Source organism: Chelonia mydas, chromosome 13 (genome assembly GCF_015237465.2).
Source record: "Chelonia mydas isolate rCheMyd1 chromosome 13, rCheMyd1.pri.v2, whole genome shotgun sequence".
Taxonomy (NCBI): domain Eukaryota; kingdom Metazoa; phylum Chordata; order Testudines; family Cheloniidae; genus Chelonia; species Chelonia mydas.
In genome coordinates, this window is record NC_051253.2 from 15,835,932 (window position 1) to 15,853,376 (window position 17,445).

The 17,445-nt window shown below is 37.0% G+C and overlaps 1 protein-coding gene across 1 annotated transcript in view; it reads right to left on the bottom strand.

Annotated features, from left to right (window-relative positions):
• Nucleotides 1-1,379: 1,379 nt before the first annotated feature.
• Nucleotides 1,380-17,445, bottom strand: part of PARD6B (par-6 family cell polarity regulator beta) — a 29,946-nt gene continuing 13,880 nt past the window's right edge. The window contains exon 3 of the mRNA XM_037915900.2: nucleotides 1,380-6,210. Within this exon, the coding sequence (XP_037771828.1) occupies nucleotides 5,384-6,210 (827 nt within the window). The 3' untranslated portion in view covers nucleotides 1,380-5,383. The remainder of the gene's footprint in view (nucleotides 6,211-17,445) is intronic.

The window sequence follows — 17,445 nt, forward strand, 5'->3', positions numbered from 1 at the left end:
GTGTAATCAAGTCACCCCTTAAACTTCTCTTTGGAAAGCTAAATAGATTGAACTGTGACTATCACTATAAGCATGTTTTCTAATCCTTTAATAATTCTTGTGCGTCTTCTCCAAACCCTTTTCAGTATATTAACATCCTTCTTAAATTGTGGACACCAGAACCCGACACTATTCCAGCAGTGATCACACCAGCATCAATACAGCTCTACTCTTACCCCAAACAGCCCAGAGCCAAAAGCTACAACTGTTCAACTGACATAAAAAAAAAGGGGGGGGGGGGGAACCCGTGTGTGTGTGTGTGTGTGTGTGTGTGTCAAAAAAAAATTCTGATGGGCAACGTGCTGATGTTGCCCTAGGCACTAAAATGCACTTCAGTTCTAAAAGTTACATTGTGGCATTACAATTTGTGTCTCAATTTACAAATATTTCAGTTTATAAATATAAAAAAAGCATCTAAGTGCCCTGTTTTAAATATTAAAAGAACAAGACCATCAAAAAATAACTCATCCCAATTACAATTAAACATAAAAACAGCCAATAATGAGAAAAATCTCCTCCTCTAGAGACCCCATCCCCCAAAAATCTCCAAACCCATCACCTTGACAATTCAAACACTCTCCAAAATTTTCAGGTACATAGGAATTGCAACATTCTGAAGCTTAAAAAATAAGGTTAATTTAGGTATGTAGTGAATTCTAAACTTAATGTCTTCATCATAATTCTTGCTCCAGGCAGTTGGGTTAGCACTGCTCTTGGAAACAAAGGGGGTCTGCATAAACAGGTCCCAGGCCAAGTAAAGAAATGTATTTTCCCACTACCAGGCCTACAAACTTGATCTGGAATCCAAGAGTTAAATTGCGTTTTTTCCAGCCTGTATATCAATAATAATAGATACTATCAGCCAAATTTCACCATCAGTTATGCTTGTGAAACCCTGTCTTCACATTAAAGGGCTGTACAGGTGTGAGGGGAATAGCAGCCCAGGTGAGGGAACAAGTGAACGTGGACATCTTCTTGCACCTTGGTCAGTTTTCTTCATCCTAACAGGGTTATAAAAGTACTTGATACTCTGGTGGCAAAGAAAAGCACGTACACAGTAAGAGTCCTTTAAGAACTGTGCCTGAAATGTATCCATGTTTTAGAACAATACAAATTCTCTTGATTCTCTGACTTGCCAAAGTAATTAAAAAAGCAATTATATATATTTCTATATTTATTATTCCAGTCTGTAAAAATATAAGAGTATTATACAGCTAAAGCTAGTTTGATTTTGTAAAATCAAAGTTCATTTAGTGAGATATCAATGTACATTATACATTAAAGTTGTAAGAAAAATACTGATATTTGACATTTTAAACAAATTTTCATTTGCGTAAAAATCAAGTTGCAAGTAAAATTTAATTAGAAAATACAGAATATTCACAAAAGTACATGTTGCAGACAGCTCACGAGGACATTGTCCTAAATTTATTGAGGCTGTGGAAGAACATGATTCACAGTTAAGCTTGACTTTTACTGATACCATAACAGAGATCCAAAGTGAACGTACCTTAATTCCAGCAACATTTGCTCTCTTCTCATAAGGTGCACTTAAAAGGTTAATCTGTTTTCAGACTGCCAGCAGAGAAGAGGGACAGATTGCTTTTATTGTGCATGTACACATCCATATAAACACTATTCAAAGGAATTTTGGTATTCCAATGCATTTTGAAATAATTTGGATATAAATTAGTTTATAAAATCTGGATTAAAATATAATTTATGTGCATTAGGATACTGAATACATAAAGAATGTGCATTGACAGCAGCTTGATATTTTAAGTCATGCATAATTTTAGATTTTACAGTTAAAATCAGTACAAAATAGTCAAGCCTTGAATTTTCTTCTCCCCACAGGGAGAAATTTTGAAAGATGTTAACTGTTAAAAAAATTAACTTTAAGAGGTAGTGTATAAAAGGCTAATATATGTATCATCTTTTAAAAATAATATACTGAACCCAGTACCATTTTATATATAAAGTTAAATGTAACCATTTATTTCAAAAGTTGATTATCCTGGAATAGTGATTTTTAAAATGTTTAGTAATAATTTGTCAAGTGGTATGATGCAGATAGAAGATATTTAGAAAATCTCTCTTATGGTAACTGCAGTGTTATGCAACTACATATTGTGCAGTCTGTCATTTTAATTACAAAAACTTTTGTTAATCCTTCATGATGGAAATTCATGAGCACTTACATACTATATGCCCTTTTTAAGATTTAAGTTATTATCAGTATATATACCCAAAATGCATATGCTATGAGTAAAAAAACCTTCAAAATTAGGTGATGGACAAAAGTTTAGCAGCATACTACCTTGAAGTGTTTGTGTTTAAGCAATAAATTAATATCTTGTAACTTGTTTTCAGGTGCCAGGCTCATGTGTAAGTTAATAGCTTATTTTACATCCAAGCTGCAACACTACTAATGTACCATATTAGATCCATAAAACAATTCCACTGAATGAAAGCGTTACACCTCTACATAAAAAAAAAAAGTGTGGTACTAGTTTATCTTCATCTATATCTGTATCTGTGGATCTCATTCTCTTCTCTTAATCCAAGTGCATTTTACCACTTTGATTATTCACAATACATTCAAGTAAATAAAAAGGCATGTGAATGCACACTAACACGATACAGGAAAGTCGTCCCATTGCTGAAGGAATAAAAACCAAACCCAGTTTTGAAGTAAGACACATGCCCTAAATAAAAAGGAGCAGCATGGATAAAAAATAAGTTTAAAAAAAGAATCAGTTTTTAAATTTACATGTTTACTCCTGGGGGAATTCTGCACTTGATGTCCCCAGCAGATTTTAACAGGGAGGCAAAGGGAAGCTGCAATTACACCTTTCACTCACCAGGTGGCAAAAGGAGAGGGCAGCAGGCTCACAGGCTAGAGCAGCCAGCCATGGAGAGGGAAACTGTTTTCCTCACAGGCTCCTGCTGGCAGGGCCATGTGAAGAGGCATGGGATGGGGGAGAGGGAGGAGGAGTGGAGCTAGTGGAGTGACCGCACTGAGCCAGGGGCTGAATGGAAGTGGGGATGCAGGGCCAGATGGGGATGGCGGGACACAAGGAGACAGGGCAGCTATGCCTGGCTGAATGGGGAGTGGGGATCCAGGGCCGGATGAGGGAGTGGGCCTGTAGGGACACATAGAGACAGGTGAGCTAGGCCTGGCTGAGGAAGGGTGCTGGGACATACGGGGATGTGCAGATATGCCTGACTGAATGGGGAATCGGGGTGCAGGGACACACCCGGGCAGATGTGTCTGATTAAATGGGAGAAGAGAGGGGTCAGCCAGCATCTGCATGAGGGAGACTCCCCAACTCCCTAACAATCACGCCCCCCTCCCTGCAAAATAATCTGTTCCATACTTCTCCCACCCACACTTAACAACCCTCCAGGTTTGTTCCCAGACTCCTTCCCAGCAATTACTCCCCCGCCATAGCTCCTCCATTACCCCGACATCCCTCAGCAACAGTGCAGAGGCCTGGAGGCATTGAAATACGCTTTCATATTGTACTTTAAATCAATTACTCAAAGTTCTGTATTAATACTCATGGTAAGGAATCTGTCAAAAAAACATTTCCTGAACACTTTTTTGTTGTCTATATTGTTAGACATACTTGCTGACAAGTATTTTGAAATAAATTACCAAAATAATTGAAACTGGCATGATAGTATGTTATTTTGATAAGTAAAATATGCAGAATTTTTATTTTTTTGGTGGAGAATTTCTGCAGGAGTACCTGTTGCTAATTCTTACTTTTATTCCCATTTAAAGTCAAACTGTTAAGTGCATGTTTTGTTCTTTTTTCTTTAGAAATCATAGAAATTAGGGCTGGAAAGAACCTCAAGAGGTTCGTTTCCTAACTGTAAATTTCACATCTTACACAGAAATTTGTTCTACTAAGAAGCTACATCCTTACTGAGATAAATACAAAATTGATAAGGAAATTGCAAATGTAGCCTGGGCTAACACCAGTTTCCATTAGACTGAATTTTCACAAGTCAGGAAGGCTGAAATACTTTAACCAGGCTATTTCTATCAGGGATTGCAGTATGAAGGAACTTTGGAACACCTGAAAATTCCACCTTCAGAAGGCTATTTTTCAAAATTTTAGCTTGTATGTATAAAAAGTTAACTGTGTTAATGTATTAAAAGTTAATAGATTTTCATTATTAGCAGTGAACTAATTTTGTTTTGAAGACAATTTTATGTCTTAAATTTATTTCTTAAATAAATTTTAGCCCTTAATGCTGCAAGCAAACCACATGAGTAGTTCTACTGAAGTCAATGAACTATTCAGCTATTCATGAGAGTCAATTTACACTCCTGCTTAAGAGTTTGCAGCATCAGGATTTTAGTTTTCAATATTTTTATTTTTTGCCTATAGCAGTTTTGTAATATTCAAAGAAGATACCCTACCAAGGGTGGTATATTAAAAAAACCAGCATTTATAATTTAGTTCATTATAAATTCTGAAGTGGTAATAGCATAAGTTTGCAAGTTAGTTTTACAAAGCCTAAAGTTGTTGTTTTTTTTTAAAAATCAAGTGATATAAGTTGTGCTGGATAATAATTTTTTTTTTTTTTTTTATAGTTAAGACAGAACTGTTCATTATCATCAACTTCAAATAACTCTCCTCCCATTTGTAAGAATCTTTATATCTTTTAACATGACCATTTTTGGAGCATGAAATGGTAATCAGGTAAAATGTTATTTTCATCCTATTAATTTTGTATTTGATTTCTTTAGACATTTACCTAATGTAATTTACTACAATTAGTGACTAAGCCTAGCATAAAACGACAACCTTATACAATACTGTAAACTAAGAGAAGAGAACTGGTCCTCAAGGTACAAGAGGAGGAGGAGTAAGACTTTCACATTAGAATTTTAAGATCATTGTCAATTGTGTCATTAAGGGGTAAACTCACATGACCATAAATTCAGATTAGACATGCAGCTTCACTATCTGATCCACCTCACATGGTAATGGAAATTTACTCTTTAAAACCAGTAGTATAAGTACCTCTGGAAGTAAACATGCGGTCAATACCTCTCAACCATCCTTCATTTTACCGCCGTCCTATCACAGCCAGGGTCATCTACCTTCTATCCTTACAAAATATTTACATGGAATTACAGAATTATAAAACTGACATTAATCAGCCCACATAATTTTAAGCTTCCTGCATTTACTGTTTTTCCTTACATTTGTTTGCAGGTCTTAAAGACTGGTAGGTTGAGAGGTATAAATTGCATTATACATCAAGCAAAATTAAAAGTTGTATGGCATCTTCAGTTAATGTAAAATACACCATTGAGGCAGTTTCATAATGTTATAATTGTCCCATCTTCTAAGGACTTTTTGTCTGGATCATGTATTTCATACTCCATGTTAATGTTGCCTGCTGAATGACATAAGTTTACTTCACTAAAAGGAATGAAACCATTTTGTGTTGACTCATGAAGTAGTTCAATTTGTGTTAATGATTCCAGACTCTCACTGGTAGGGACAGCTTTTGGAATCTGCTGTGGCTCACCATTATCCTCAATAATGATGTCATCTTCATCACTATCATCTTCTTCTGGATGGAAGTTCTGCACACTGTGTGGTGTGTAACCTGGAAGACTAGTATCAGTAGACTGACCTGAGCTCCCAGAAGTCCTACTGTTCCTAACAACATTGTTTCTCTGATTTGCTGGTCTCACTGTAATGATCAGGTTACGGCTATTTGCAATCATCATGTCTGTAACTTGATCAAGGCTCTTCCCTGAGACTTCTATGCCATTTACCTCCAGTACTTCATCATTAACTGCCAGTAAGCCTGTGCTTTGAGCCAGGCCTCCAGGAACAAGCCTGGATATGAAAATCCCAGGTACTTTCTCCAATCCATGTGGTGTTACTCTGACACTAGAGCCATCCCGTATATAGAATCCAAGTGGTTTGTCAGTTCCATATTTGTAAAGTCGCACCCTGCGATGGGTTTCTGGGAGAATGTCCACATCAATAATAGATGACACTGGTCTGAAGTCTCGCGGCATGCTAATGACAATATGTGGTTTCTTTCTGTGGTTATCCGGACACAACACATTTGATAAGACATTTTTCTTCCTTGTCACAGTATCTGTACCAAAGGCACTGTAGTCTGCATCTTCTGTAAAAAGACAGATAGCATATGTTGGTAATTAGTACAGTGTGAACTACTCTGTTCTGCATAGCAGGGCTATCAGTAAAGAAAGTTTTAGGCTGACAAGGTGCAAAATGTTTAGTAAAAAGTTCTCAGCATTCTGTACCAGCAACAATTTTCTCTGTCAGGGAGGTAATTATTCTAACATTAACAAAATAAACTATCTTGATTTAAAGTCACTTCACTTTACAATCACCAAAGAAAAGCTATTGTAAGTATTTCAAAAAAATTAAGCAAAATTAATAGTGTATTGGAGGAGGCAAGAATGAGAATCCAGCCGTTTTAAAACAAGATGTTTATCAAAAATAGTCAGTCTCTCTCTCTCTCTCCACACACACACACACACACACACACACACACACACCCCCATACCTAAAATTCTTATACAGAAAGTGATTCCATTTATTAAAATTTCTCCCTCCCCCTAAGTTTCAGTTCACTGGCTGCTTTCCCTTTTATTATCAAGTATCTGGATGCTAGCCAATTGACCTGGATTCAATCTCCAGAAAGTTTAGTTCATTCCACACAATGCTGTCCCCTGCTCCTACATGGTGTAGGTAAAAATCGCTGGTAATAAACTAAAAACAGACCCTGCACAGCAGGAAATGCTTAAGGCAAGTGATGTAACCAATAGCCAATACTATAACTTCCATAATTTGGTTTCAGAGGGGTAGCCGTGTTAGTCTGTATCACTAAAAACAACGACAATCTCTAAGTTACCACAAGGACTCCTAGTTGTTTTTCCATAATTTGGAGTGACAAAAGTGTCTGAATAGTTTATATTTGCTCAAGAGGTTTTTTGTTTTTTTTGTTTTTTCCCAGAGTAGCAGCCGTGTTAGTCTGTATTCGCAAAAAGAAAAGGAGTACTTGTGGCACCTTAGAGACTAACCAATTTATTTGAGCATAAGCTTTCATGAGCTACAGCTCACTTCATTGGATGCAACTTATGAAAGCTTATGCTCAAATAAATTGGTTAGTCTCTAAGGTGCCACAAGTACTCCTTTTCTTTTTGTTTTTTTGTTGTTCTTGTTGGTTTTTTGCATGGGGGAAGCCTACAAAGCATAAGATGCACCAACTGTTTTTTATGGAAAAGAAAATTAGCTAGCTATAGAACACTCTAAAATTACTTGTTAGTTCAGAAATACAAATGCAGTGTTCTTATAGCCATGTTGGTCCCAGGATATTAGACACACAAGGTGAATGAAGTGAAACATATTACCTCACCCATTTTTCTCCAACTTTAAACGTTGCTAAATATGCATTTCAAAGACAACTTCTATGGTTAAATCTTTGCGCAGCATAATTCTCAATAAATGTTTTGATATTTCACAACAATCTTATTTCACTAGGCTTACTTGAATTAACATTAGGACTTCTTCAATGTTATGCTATAGTTTTGCCTCATCTTAAATACAAACATTGTATTCCCTTTATAGAAAAACTGACACCACTACATTGCTTTTCCACTTAGCATATGACCTTCTGGGACTAACTAGCCCTTTGATCCAGGGAGCTAGAATTTCTTTGTACACGCTGTTGGTGCCCTAATTATCAATTATGCCATGTAGTCAGAAGGGTTCAAAGGATAAATATTAATCCAAACGGTACATGAAAAGAGTATTTCCATAATTTCGGTAAAATTTGAGCAGACTTTATGAAGTTTCTGCATGGGACTTTGAAAGTAAATTGGATGAACTAAAAAAATATGTAGTGCACTGCAATGCTCCATATACGGGATTCATAAGATACATGTACCAGAAAAACATGTCAGAGTAAACTAGCAAACATCTTCCTCACCCCTTAAAAAGTGAACTGTACTGATTGTGTTTACTTAGAACATTAATAGCTGCAAAGGAACCACAGTAGTGCAAGATACTACAATGTGCTTTGGAAATCTAAATACCGAGTTCAGTAACCAAGATGGCAAATTCTAAATAGTTAACCTAACTAATTTCTTTCAAATTTAAATACTAAAAAATGTAAACATTAAAGTGGTTGTTTGAAAGCAGGAAATACAAAACGTAATAATGATGGTCTGAAAAAGGGGTTCTGGAATGTAACAGTTGGAAAATACTAAGTGCCCCAGACAAAGAAATATCAAAGGCACAGATGGACCTTCAGTGTACCAAACAAAATGGTTTACAATGTCACAAGCTTTGCACATTCAAAAATTATCGACAAAATACCTTTAAATTAAGTGAGACACAAGACCTGAAGTATCCTCTTGGTTACCCATAAATACTATGCATCCCATTTAAAGCCCTCTACTGCAGGCCTATTGGAGACACAGTAAATCTGTAGCCTATAGTTTTGTGAAATAATGCAATGAAATTTAACAGTGCATGTTTTAGACAAGGGAAAAGAAATATATAAATCTTACCAGTTGATTATCTAACATGGCTTCATATAGAGTCAAGGTAATATAAATGTTAAATATTTAACAATAACTGGTCAATGCAATGTAAGGTTGAGAATTTAAGTGAACAAGAGAGCTAGGAAATTTAAAGTTAGCTGCTATGGTAACTAATATACCCCCTTAAACATGCACTATTTTATACTACACAAAGAAAACTAATTTACATTAAGGCTGCTCAAGAGCATTTTCAATCAATCGAGACACTACAAATCTAAGGAAGTCTCTAGTTAAATCAATACTTCCATACTACATCCCATACTACATCCAATACTACTTCTTGCCTTTATCTGGACTCCTATATAACTCCCACTGGGAAGGCCATGGTGTCTCCCCAAAATATCCACTCACCCCTCCGATCACCACTTACTCAACCCTGCCAATGCCAGCCTCCATGCTATTGCTCCCTGAAGAGCTGAGGGAGCTATGGTAGGACCACCATGGATAGTCCCACGTATGCCACTGCTTCAAGTGCAAAGAAAATATTTTTGTGGTGCTGCTGCTTGAGGTATGCCAAGAATTTAAATCAGCAATGCTCTGGGGAGTCTCCTCCCATGCTATGGCCTCTTCCTCTCCCTCCCACCCCCCACTGCCTCCCCAACTTCCCAAGATCAGGAGTGGTAAGAGTTAAAGCAACACAGCTAACACAGCAAGAAAAAAAACTGGGAAGTGTAAAAAATGGGAAGGAACTAGAAGAACTTGACAATTCCAGGTTTCAGAGTAGCAGCCATGTTAGTCTGTATTCGCAAAAAGAAAAGGAGGACTTGTGGCACCTTAGACTAACAAATTTATTTCAGCATAAGCTTTCATGAGCTACAGCTCACTTCATCGGATGCATTCAGTGGAACAATTCCACTGGCTACATTTCAGGGAGTTTAGTTAGGTTATAACAAGATTCACTTTGTTTTATTTAAAATTTAAAAAGCAGCCTGTTAGAGAAGTTTGGAGCTATTGTGGTTCTTTACTTAGAGAACGAAAAAACAAACAAACAAAAAAAAAACACAAGAATTGGGGCCAAATTTTTAAAAAACTCAGGTCCAAATATCAATAAGGGTTCATTTTTAAGTGTTCCCTGTGCTAAATTTTTGTTGTAACCTTTGACAAAAAAAGGTTACAGAAAATCCATTTGCTTCCTGAAGAGTTTGCATGAAATTTGGTGACTAAATTCAACCGCTCAAATGTGAAAGACTGATTTTAGTTCACTGTAAATACAAACCTCAAAAGCAACACTAACTATGGAGTCACTTCCAATACTTCTAATTACTATGTTAAATGTGCACAGTGCTTAATTTGTCATGAAAGAGGTGCTGAGGCTCAAGCAATTTTTTTTTTATATTTATAACTGATGCAACAAGCCCAGAGGTGTTGGGGCTATGAACTGCCAAGTCTAGAGGTGCTGGGGCTCAGCCCTGGCACAAATTAAGCATTGTATGTGCACCTTAAATAATAAATATGCAACATGGCAGAGTTCAGATTGCTGTGGATACTCTGAGCAGAAGTAAGAAAAAAATTATGCAAAAAATTGATGCAAAGTTAGGAAAATTAAATGTGTTATATATTTGAAAATGTAATCTAGGGACAGTACATTCAAAGTCCACAACTGCACTTTGAAGTTCAAGGTTCAGGGTGCAAGGTGCAAAGCGTGTAACTTTAAACTGAATGTGTGAGCCAATGATTACACATTCAACAGGGGCAGAGAGGTGATGGGAAGGTCCACAGACATCAAAGTTAAGATGGGCTTGTCAGTCTCAGTCCAATTTGTCCACCCACCATATCAGACATCCTTGAGAACTCAATTTGGTATTGCGCAGTCCTAGGAATCAAGAATTTTAAGTTTTCATTAAATAAAATGTTATAAACTCATTTGCAGCATTATTGTAGCTCTGTTGGTTCCAGGATATTAGAGAGACAAGGTAGGTAAAGAAATATCTTTTACTGGACCAACTTCTATTGGGGAAAAAGAGACAACCTTGTGAGCTACACAGAGATCTTCAGCTTTATAAAGTCAAACAGCTGTAGCATAAAATCAACAATATTCATCTGGAATACGAGCATGTGTTAGTTGAAAATCAGTAAATAATGGATAAAATGCTGACTTTATTTTCAGCCTAAAAAAGGAAAGGGGGGAAATCAAGGTTTGGATTTTTAGGGTTTGGGCTCACAATACTGTGAATTTACATACTTGAACAATTGATTAAAAGTGGCCATTTGCACACAATCACAGCAATTGTGGTCTTAAGGTTTTGAAAATTCTGGCCTTAAGTAATCATTCTGAATGTTACAAAAAAAAAATCTATAATCAATTTTACTTATCCTTTTGGACATTGGTCACTCAGGGAGCATGAGCCTTGATCATCTAAAAAACTAGCAAGCTCTGAATCATCAGGTTATTACAAACTTAGGTGCTCCCAATCCTTATGGAGAGCCTACAGGTTAGGTTGCCAGTTTTCTTGAATAGAAAGGTCCCCATTACATTAAGAGGCCAGCAAACATCACACACAAAACTGACAGGTCCTTCGGAAGGAGACTGGGCATGTTCTAAATAGCACTGTATCTTGGTGAAAGTTAAATAGGGAGAAGGCCAAGCTTGTTGCTCTGTCCTCTTTCCTGAACCAGGTAACGTCCACTAGAACGACTACCTTCCAGGTCAGTAGAGGTAAGAACTTCCATAGGCCTCCATTTCTACTTCAGTTATTTTCTAAAAAAAGTGCACTCTGTTGATATAACCATTAAAACATGTTGACTTACATTAAATTTGGTATATCTTTTTGCTGTTTAGGAAGGAGTGCTATAACGACATTTATTTAAGCAATTATATAACTTAATGTTTTTAGATTCTCAATTGTATATTTTAGTAGGTTAGAAAATGGTTAATACATTACTTATTTACTAGATAATTAACTTTTGCTCATGATTGTCAAGCTGCATTAGGATAGTAACTGGAATTAAAACAAAACAATAAGCAGGGTTTTTTTATTAAACAAAACAACCTTAAGTGTTTTGGACTCCTAAACACCTCTTATCAAAACATGTTTCACATTTAATACAAAATGATTTATTAAAACAGGATTAACTGTGAATTAAACTGATTTCAGGTCTGCCTGGGAAAACTTTCAAATTACTCCTGGGGGAATTCTGCACCAAAAAATAAAAAATTCTGTGCACAATATTTTAAAATTCTGCAAAATTCTGCATATTTTATTTGTTAAAATAACAATATAATCACACTGGTTTCAATTATTTTGGTAATTTATTTAAACTACAATACAATGGGTGAAGAATGGGTGTGGGGAGCACTGGAGGAAATCCCCCAAACACGCTCTGTTTAATAGTAATGTAACGAGTACTGACCTTTTACTTCGGTTATTAGTCAACAAATATATTCAGCCATATGCTCAGTGTTACATCATAGGCAACTGAAGAGCAAGCGAGGGCTGGGGACTCAAACTCACAATTTATATTGGCTACCATCTCCAGAAAGGTCAGGCAGGCTGCTACATTCTGCTCTATCTGAGGGGACACACCTACCTCCCCAGAAACATCCCAAAGCTACGCCCCTTCATGCCAAGCATGCCGCAATAGCAGGAGAGGACAGAGTGTCTCTCTGTCTCAAACGCACGACTGCCCCTCCCGTCCATGCAGTAGTTTATGTCTCTACCGGCTGCCCCAGGCGCCTGAACCGACCTGCCTGCGCCACAGGGAGGGCCGTGTGACCGCTTTTGCAGCTTTCCTTTGCTTCCCCCATCAGAAGTCATTTTTCTGCGGGAAAGCAAAGAAATCTGCGGGGGCCATGAATTCTGCGCATGCGCAGTTATGCAGAAGTCCCCCAGGAATATCAAATACGTCTAAGTGAAAGTGACTAGAGTTTAAGTTCCTACTCATCTAAGTCTCTTAAAAATGAGAGTCTCCTAAAGGGATCATCTACCCTACCAAGTTAAGTGGCTTAACTACAATGCTCAGGGCTACCAAAAATTGCACTCCCTGTGCGACGTAGTTAAGCCAACTTAAACCCCAATGTGTAGACATTGCTAGGTCAATGGAAGACTTCTGTTGACCCTAGCTACACCTCTAAGAACTACTTCTGTTGCTGTAGTAAGTGTCTCCACTACACAGTGCTACAGAGGCTTAGTTGTAGTACTACAGCTGTGCCGCTGTAGTGTTTCTAGTTTAGAGGTACCCTAAGACAAGTTACTTCAGCTGACCTATCATGCCATATTTACAAAGCTTGACCTCAAAAGTTAGAATAATCTTTCTTTACATAGGAAAAGATCTTTATATAGAAACACAGCCTTTAATTCACTCAGTTTTTGATAGAGGCTCATAGATTCAGCATATTTATTTTTATTTAAATGTTTTAAGAGATTACAATAAGTTTAGGCCTTATATTTTGTATTAAATTCAAAATTTTAAAACAGGTTTATTTTTAAAAAGAAAATAATTTAAACAAAAATTAAAAAAAAAAAAGATTTTTTTTTAAAATAGATTTTATCCACTCTGCATACATGGTTGTAAACCAGAAGTTTGTAAACTTTTAAATATCACTCTGTATTTTTTCTGAAGCTTTGACATCAATTAAGACCATTTTTTTTAAAAAATCATACCCCTAGAAGAAGTACCTGGAGAAGTGTCTATCTTTTTCCAGAGATGGTTAATCCAAACAAGAGCACCACATAGCACCATAAGAATTTGCTACAGCACTAAAGGCACTGTAAGCTGAATGTGAAATTTAACTACTGAAAGAAACACAAACTATGAAAAGCTCTCAAAACAGGTCAGAGAATTTGTAACCCTTCTAGTTAAAAATCTGTGATTATAAATGCCATTTTTCTGGAGTTTAATTTTAGGCTGAAAGTTCACGTGCTGATTTTCAACTGATACTGATTTAAGTGATAGCTGCACAATTACTGTAGGTAAAGGGAGAAACTATTGTAGGTATAAACAATAGGTTACACAGCCTTGGACGTTAGAACCCGTTTTATTAACGAAGAATGTTAGCTGGGGCAAGGGTTATTTTGTTTTAGTCATGGGATCTTTAATTTCTGCCTCTCACTGATTGTTTATGCAGAAGAGGCCTCGTAAATGATGTAGAAATATTTACAGGGCTTACTGTTACATATAAATAGAAATTTAGAAATTATCTAAATACCTAAGATTTTAGAAGTCTAGTTTTAAGATTGTACAATCAAGGCCAAATTCAGCTAAGCTGGTGAAAGGCAGTATGTGTCTCCCCACGAGTTCCTCTGCCCCTTGGAAAGTCCACCCTTGCAGAGGTGAGGCAGTGCCACGACCCTTCATGAGTTTACTACTGGGTATGCAAGAGAGCATGCAAGAAGGTTTAACTCACTGTTGCTCAAAAGGTCAATCAGTGGGGGATTTTTTTTAAGAGTCACTGAATGCGCTATGTAAATCTGTCAGGATGTATACTGTTTGAATGGGCCCCTCCTCTGTCAAACCTAAACACAGACTTCAGTTTTCATAATATTTATTCTATTTTCTGTAGAGTAGACCCATTTTAAAGCAAGCATCAGAGGTGAGTTGCACATGCACTGTATTTTTGCTTCATTTCTTATTAATGATAAAATTTGGATAACATATCTAGACTGCTCATTTTATGTAGTTCTCACTCCAATGCTCATGTTTTCCTTTTAAAATAGTCTGGTAACTTTTACTGTCAAAGTAGTTGTAACTTGGTATTTTAATAAAAAAGATGTGGAAAAATCACCTATTTATTAAAACATTGGTAGTAAATATGGTTGAGAGTAAAATGCTGTCAGTTACAACTGTTTCCAGGTGCTCATCACTTTCCAAAGGAAATCTCTTCAGCTGAAACAGTTTTCCTTACTTTGTCTCATCAAAAGGTAAATTTTCTAGGAAAATCTGAGCCATTTATGATGAGCTGTTTTGAAGTTAAAACTACAGAAATAAACTTTGTTCTTGAGACTGAAGAAAATTAGCTTTAAGAAGCCTCAGGGGAGAAATTGCACACCCAGCTATCAGACCATGGAGCGTTACCCACTATTAACAGGCATCAGCTAGTCTTTGGCTTACCAGTGCCCTTTAGGTGTGAAAATAAGACAGGTTGAGAATTATATTGCTTAGCCTTAGCGTAACTGTTGATTGTGGACTTCAGAGTTATGTTTGTTTGTTTTTTCATTAAAAACTGAGGGGTAGATAAGAACGGCCATATTGGGTCAGACCAAAGGTCCATCTAGCCCAGTATCCTGTCTGCCAACAATGGCCAATGCCAGGTGCCCCAGAGGGAATGAACAGAACAGGTAATCATCAAGTGATCCATCCCCTGTCACCCATTCCCAGCTTCTGGCAAACAGAGGCTAGGGACACCATCCCTCCGATCCTGGATAATAGCCATTGATGGACCTATCCTCTAAAAAAACTAGATAAATTTGTGAACCCACCCTGTTATAGTCTTGGCCTTCACAACATCCTCTGGCAAGGAGTTTCACAGGTTGACTGTATGTTATGTGAAAAAATTCTTCCTTTTGTTTGTTTTAAACCTGATGCCTATTAATTTCATTTGGTGGCTCCTAGTCCTTGTGTTATGAGGAGTAAATAACACTTCCTTATTTACTTTCTCCACACCAGTCATGATTTTATAGACCTCTATCATATCCCCCCTTAGTCGTTTCTTTTCAAAGCTGAAAAGTCCGTCTTACTAATCTCTGCTCATATGACAGCCGTTCCATACCCCTAATTATTTTTGTTGCCCTTATCTGAACCTTTCCCCAAGTCCAGTATATCTTTTTTGAGATGGGGCGACCACATCTGCACGCAGTATTCAAGAAGTGGGCGTACCATGGATTTATATAGAGGCAATATGATATTTTCGGTCTTATCATCTATCCCTTTCTGAATGATTCCCAACATTCTGTTCACTTAGACTGCTGCTGCACATTGAGTAGATGTTTTCAGAGAACTATCCACAATGACTCCAAGATCTTTCTTGAGTGGTAACAGTTAATTTAGACCCCATCATTTTATATGTATAGTTGGGATTATGTTTTCCACTGTGCATTACTTTGCATTTATCAACATTGAATTTCATCTGCCATTTTGTTGCCCAGTCACCCAGTTTTGAGAGATCCTTTTGTAGCTCTTCGCAATCTGCCTGGGATTTAACTATCTTGAGTAGTTTTGCATCATCTGCAAATTTTGCAGCTTCACTATTTACCCCTTTATCCAGATCATTTATAATATGTTGAATAGGACTGGGCCCAGTACAGACCCCTGGTGGACACCACTATTTACCTCTCTCCATTCTGAGAGCTGACCATTTATTCCTACCCTTTGTTTCTTATCTTTTAACCAGTTACCAATCCATGAGAGAACCTTCCCTCTTATTCCATGACTGCTTACTTTGCTTAAGAGCCTTTGGTGAGGGACCTTGTCAAAGGCTTTCTGAACATCTAAATACATTATATCCACTGGATCCCCCTTGTCCACATGCTTGTCGACCCCCTCAAAGAATTCTAGTAGATTGGGGAGGCATGATTTCTCTTTACAAAAACCATATTGACTATTCCCCAACAAATTATGTTCATCTATGTGTCTGACAATTTTATCCTTTACTATAGTTTCAACCAGTTTGCCCAGTACTGAAGTAATTGCCAGAGTCACCTCTGGAGCCCTTGTTAAAACTGGTGTCACATTAGCTATCCTCCAGTCATTTGGTACAGAAGCTGATTTAAATGATAGGTTACAGACGACAGTTAGTAGTCCTGCAGTTTCATATGTGAGTTCCTTCAGAACTCTTGGGTGAATACCATCTGGTCCTGGTGTCTTATTATTAGTTTATCAATTTGTTCCAAAACCTCCTCTGACGACACCTCAATCTGGGACAGTTCCTCAGATTTGTCACCTAAAAAGAATGCCTCAGGTTTGGGAATCTCCCTCAGATCCTCAACCGTTAAGACCGATGCAAAAAAATTCATTTAGTTTCTCCGCAATGGCCTTATCCTTCAGTGCTCCTTTAGCATCTCGATCGTCCAGTGGCCCCACTAGTTGTTTAGCAGGCTTCCTGCTTCTGATGTACTTAAAAAAAAAGTTTGCTATTACTTTTTAAGTCTTTGGCTAGCTGTTCTTCAAATTCTTTTTTGGCCTTCCTAATTATTTTTACACTTCATTCACCAGAATTTATGCTCCTTTCAATTTTCCTCACTAGCATTTAACTTCCACTTTTTAAAGGATGCCTTTTTGCCTCTCACTGCTTCTTTTACTTTGTTGTTTAGCCATGGTGGCTCTTTTTTCGTTCTCTTACTATGTTTTTTAATTTCGGGTATACATTTAAGTTGAGCCTCTATTATGGTGTTTTTAAAAAGTTTCCATGCAGCTTGCAGGGATTTTACTTTTGGTGCTGTATCTTAATTTCTGTTTAACTAACCTCCTCATTTTTGTATAGTTCCCCTTTCTGAAATTAAATGCTACAGTACATAAGCATGTATTGCAACATTCAAGAATATACAGTATAAATTAAACAGAAAAGGCAAGAGTTAGGACTCTAACAGTAACATAGCACAACTGTAGTATGCACTCCTTTGTTCATTCTTTCCTTGTGAAATGTACACCACAGAACCAACATTAACTTTTGCATTCTCTGATTTTACATTTAAGCTGCAACTTGTATGCAAATTGTGTACTTGCAACATTAATTGTTTTAAGATCTGTAATCTTGACATAATGGGGTTTGCAAATAGCGTTTAGCAGAACTAAGATTTTTTTCCCCCAGTTTAAGTCAGACTTATTGAAGTCACCATAGGAACCTAAACGCCAGT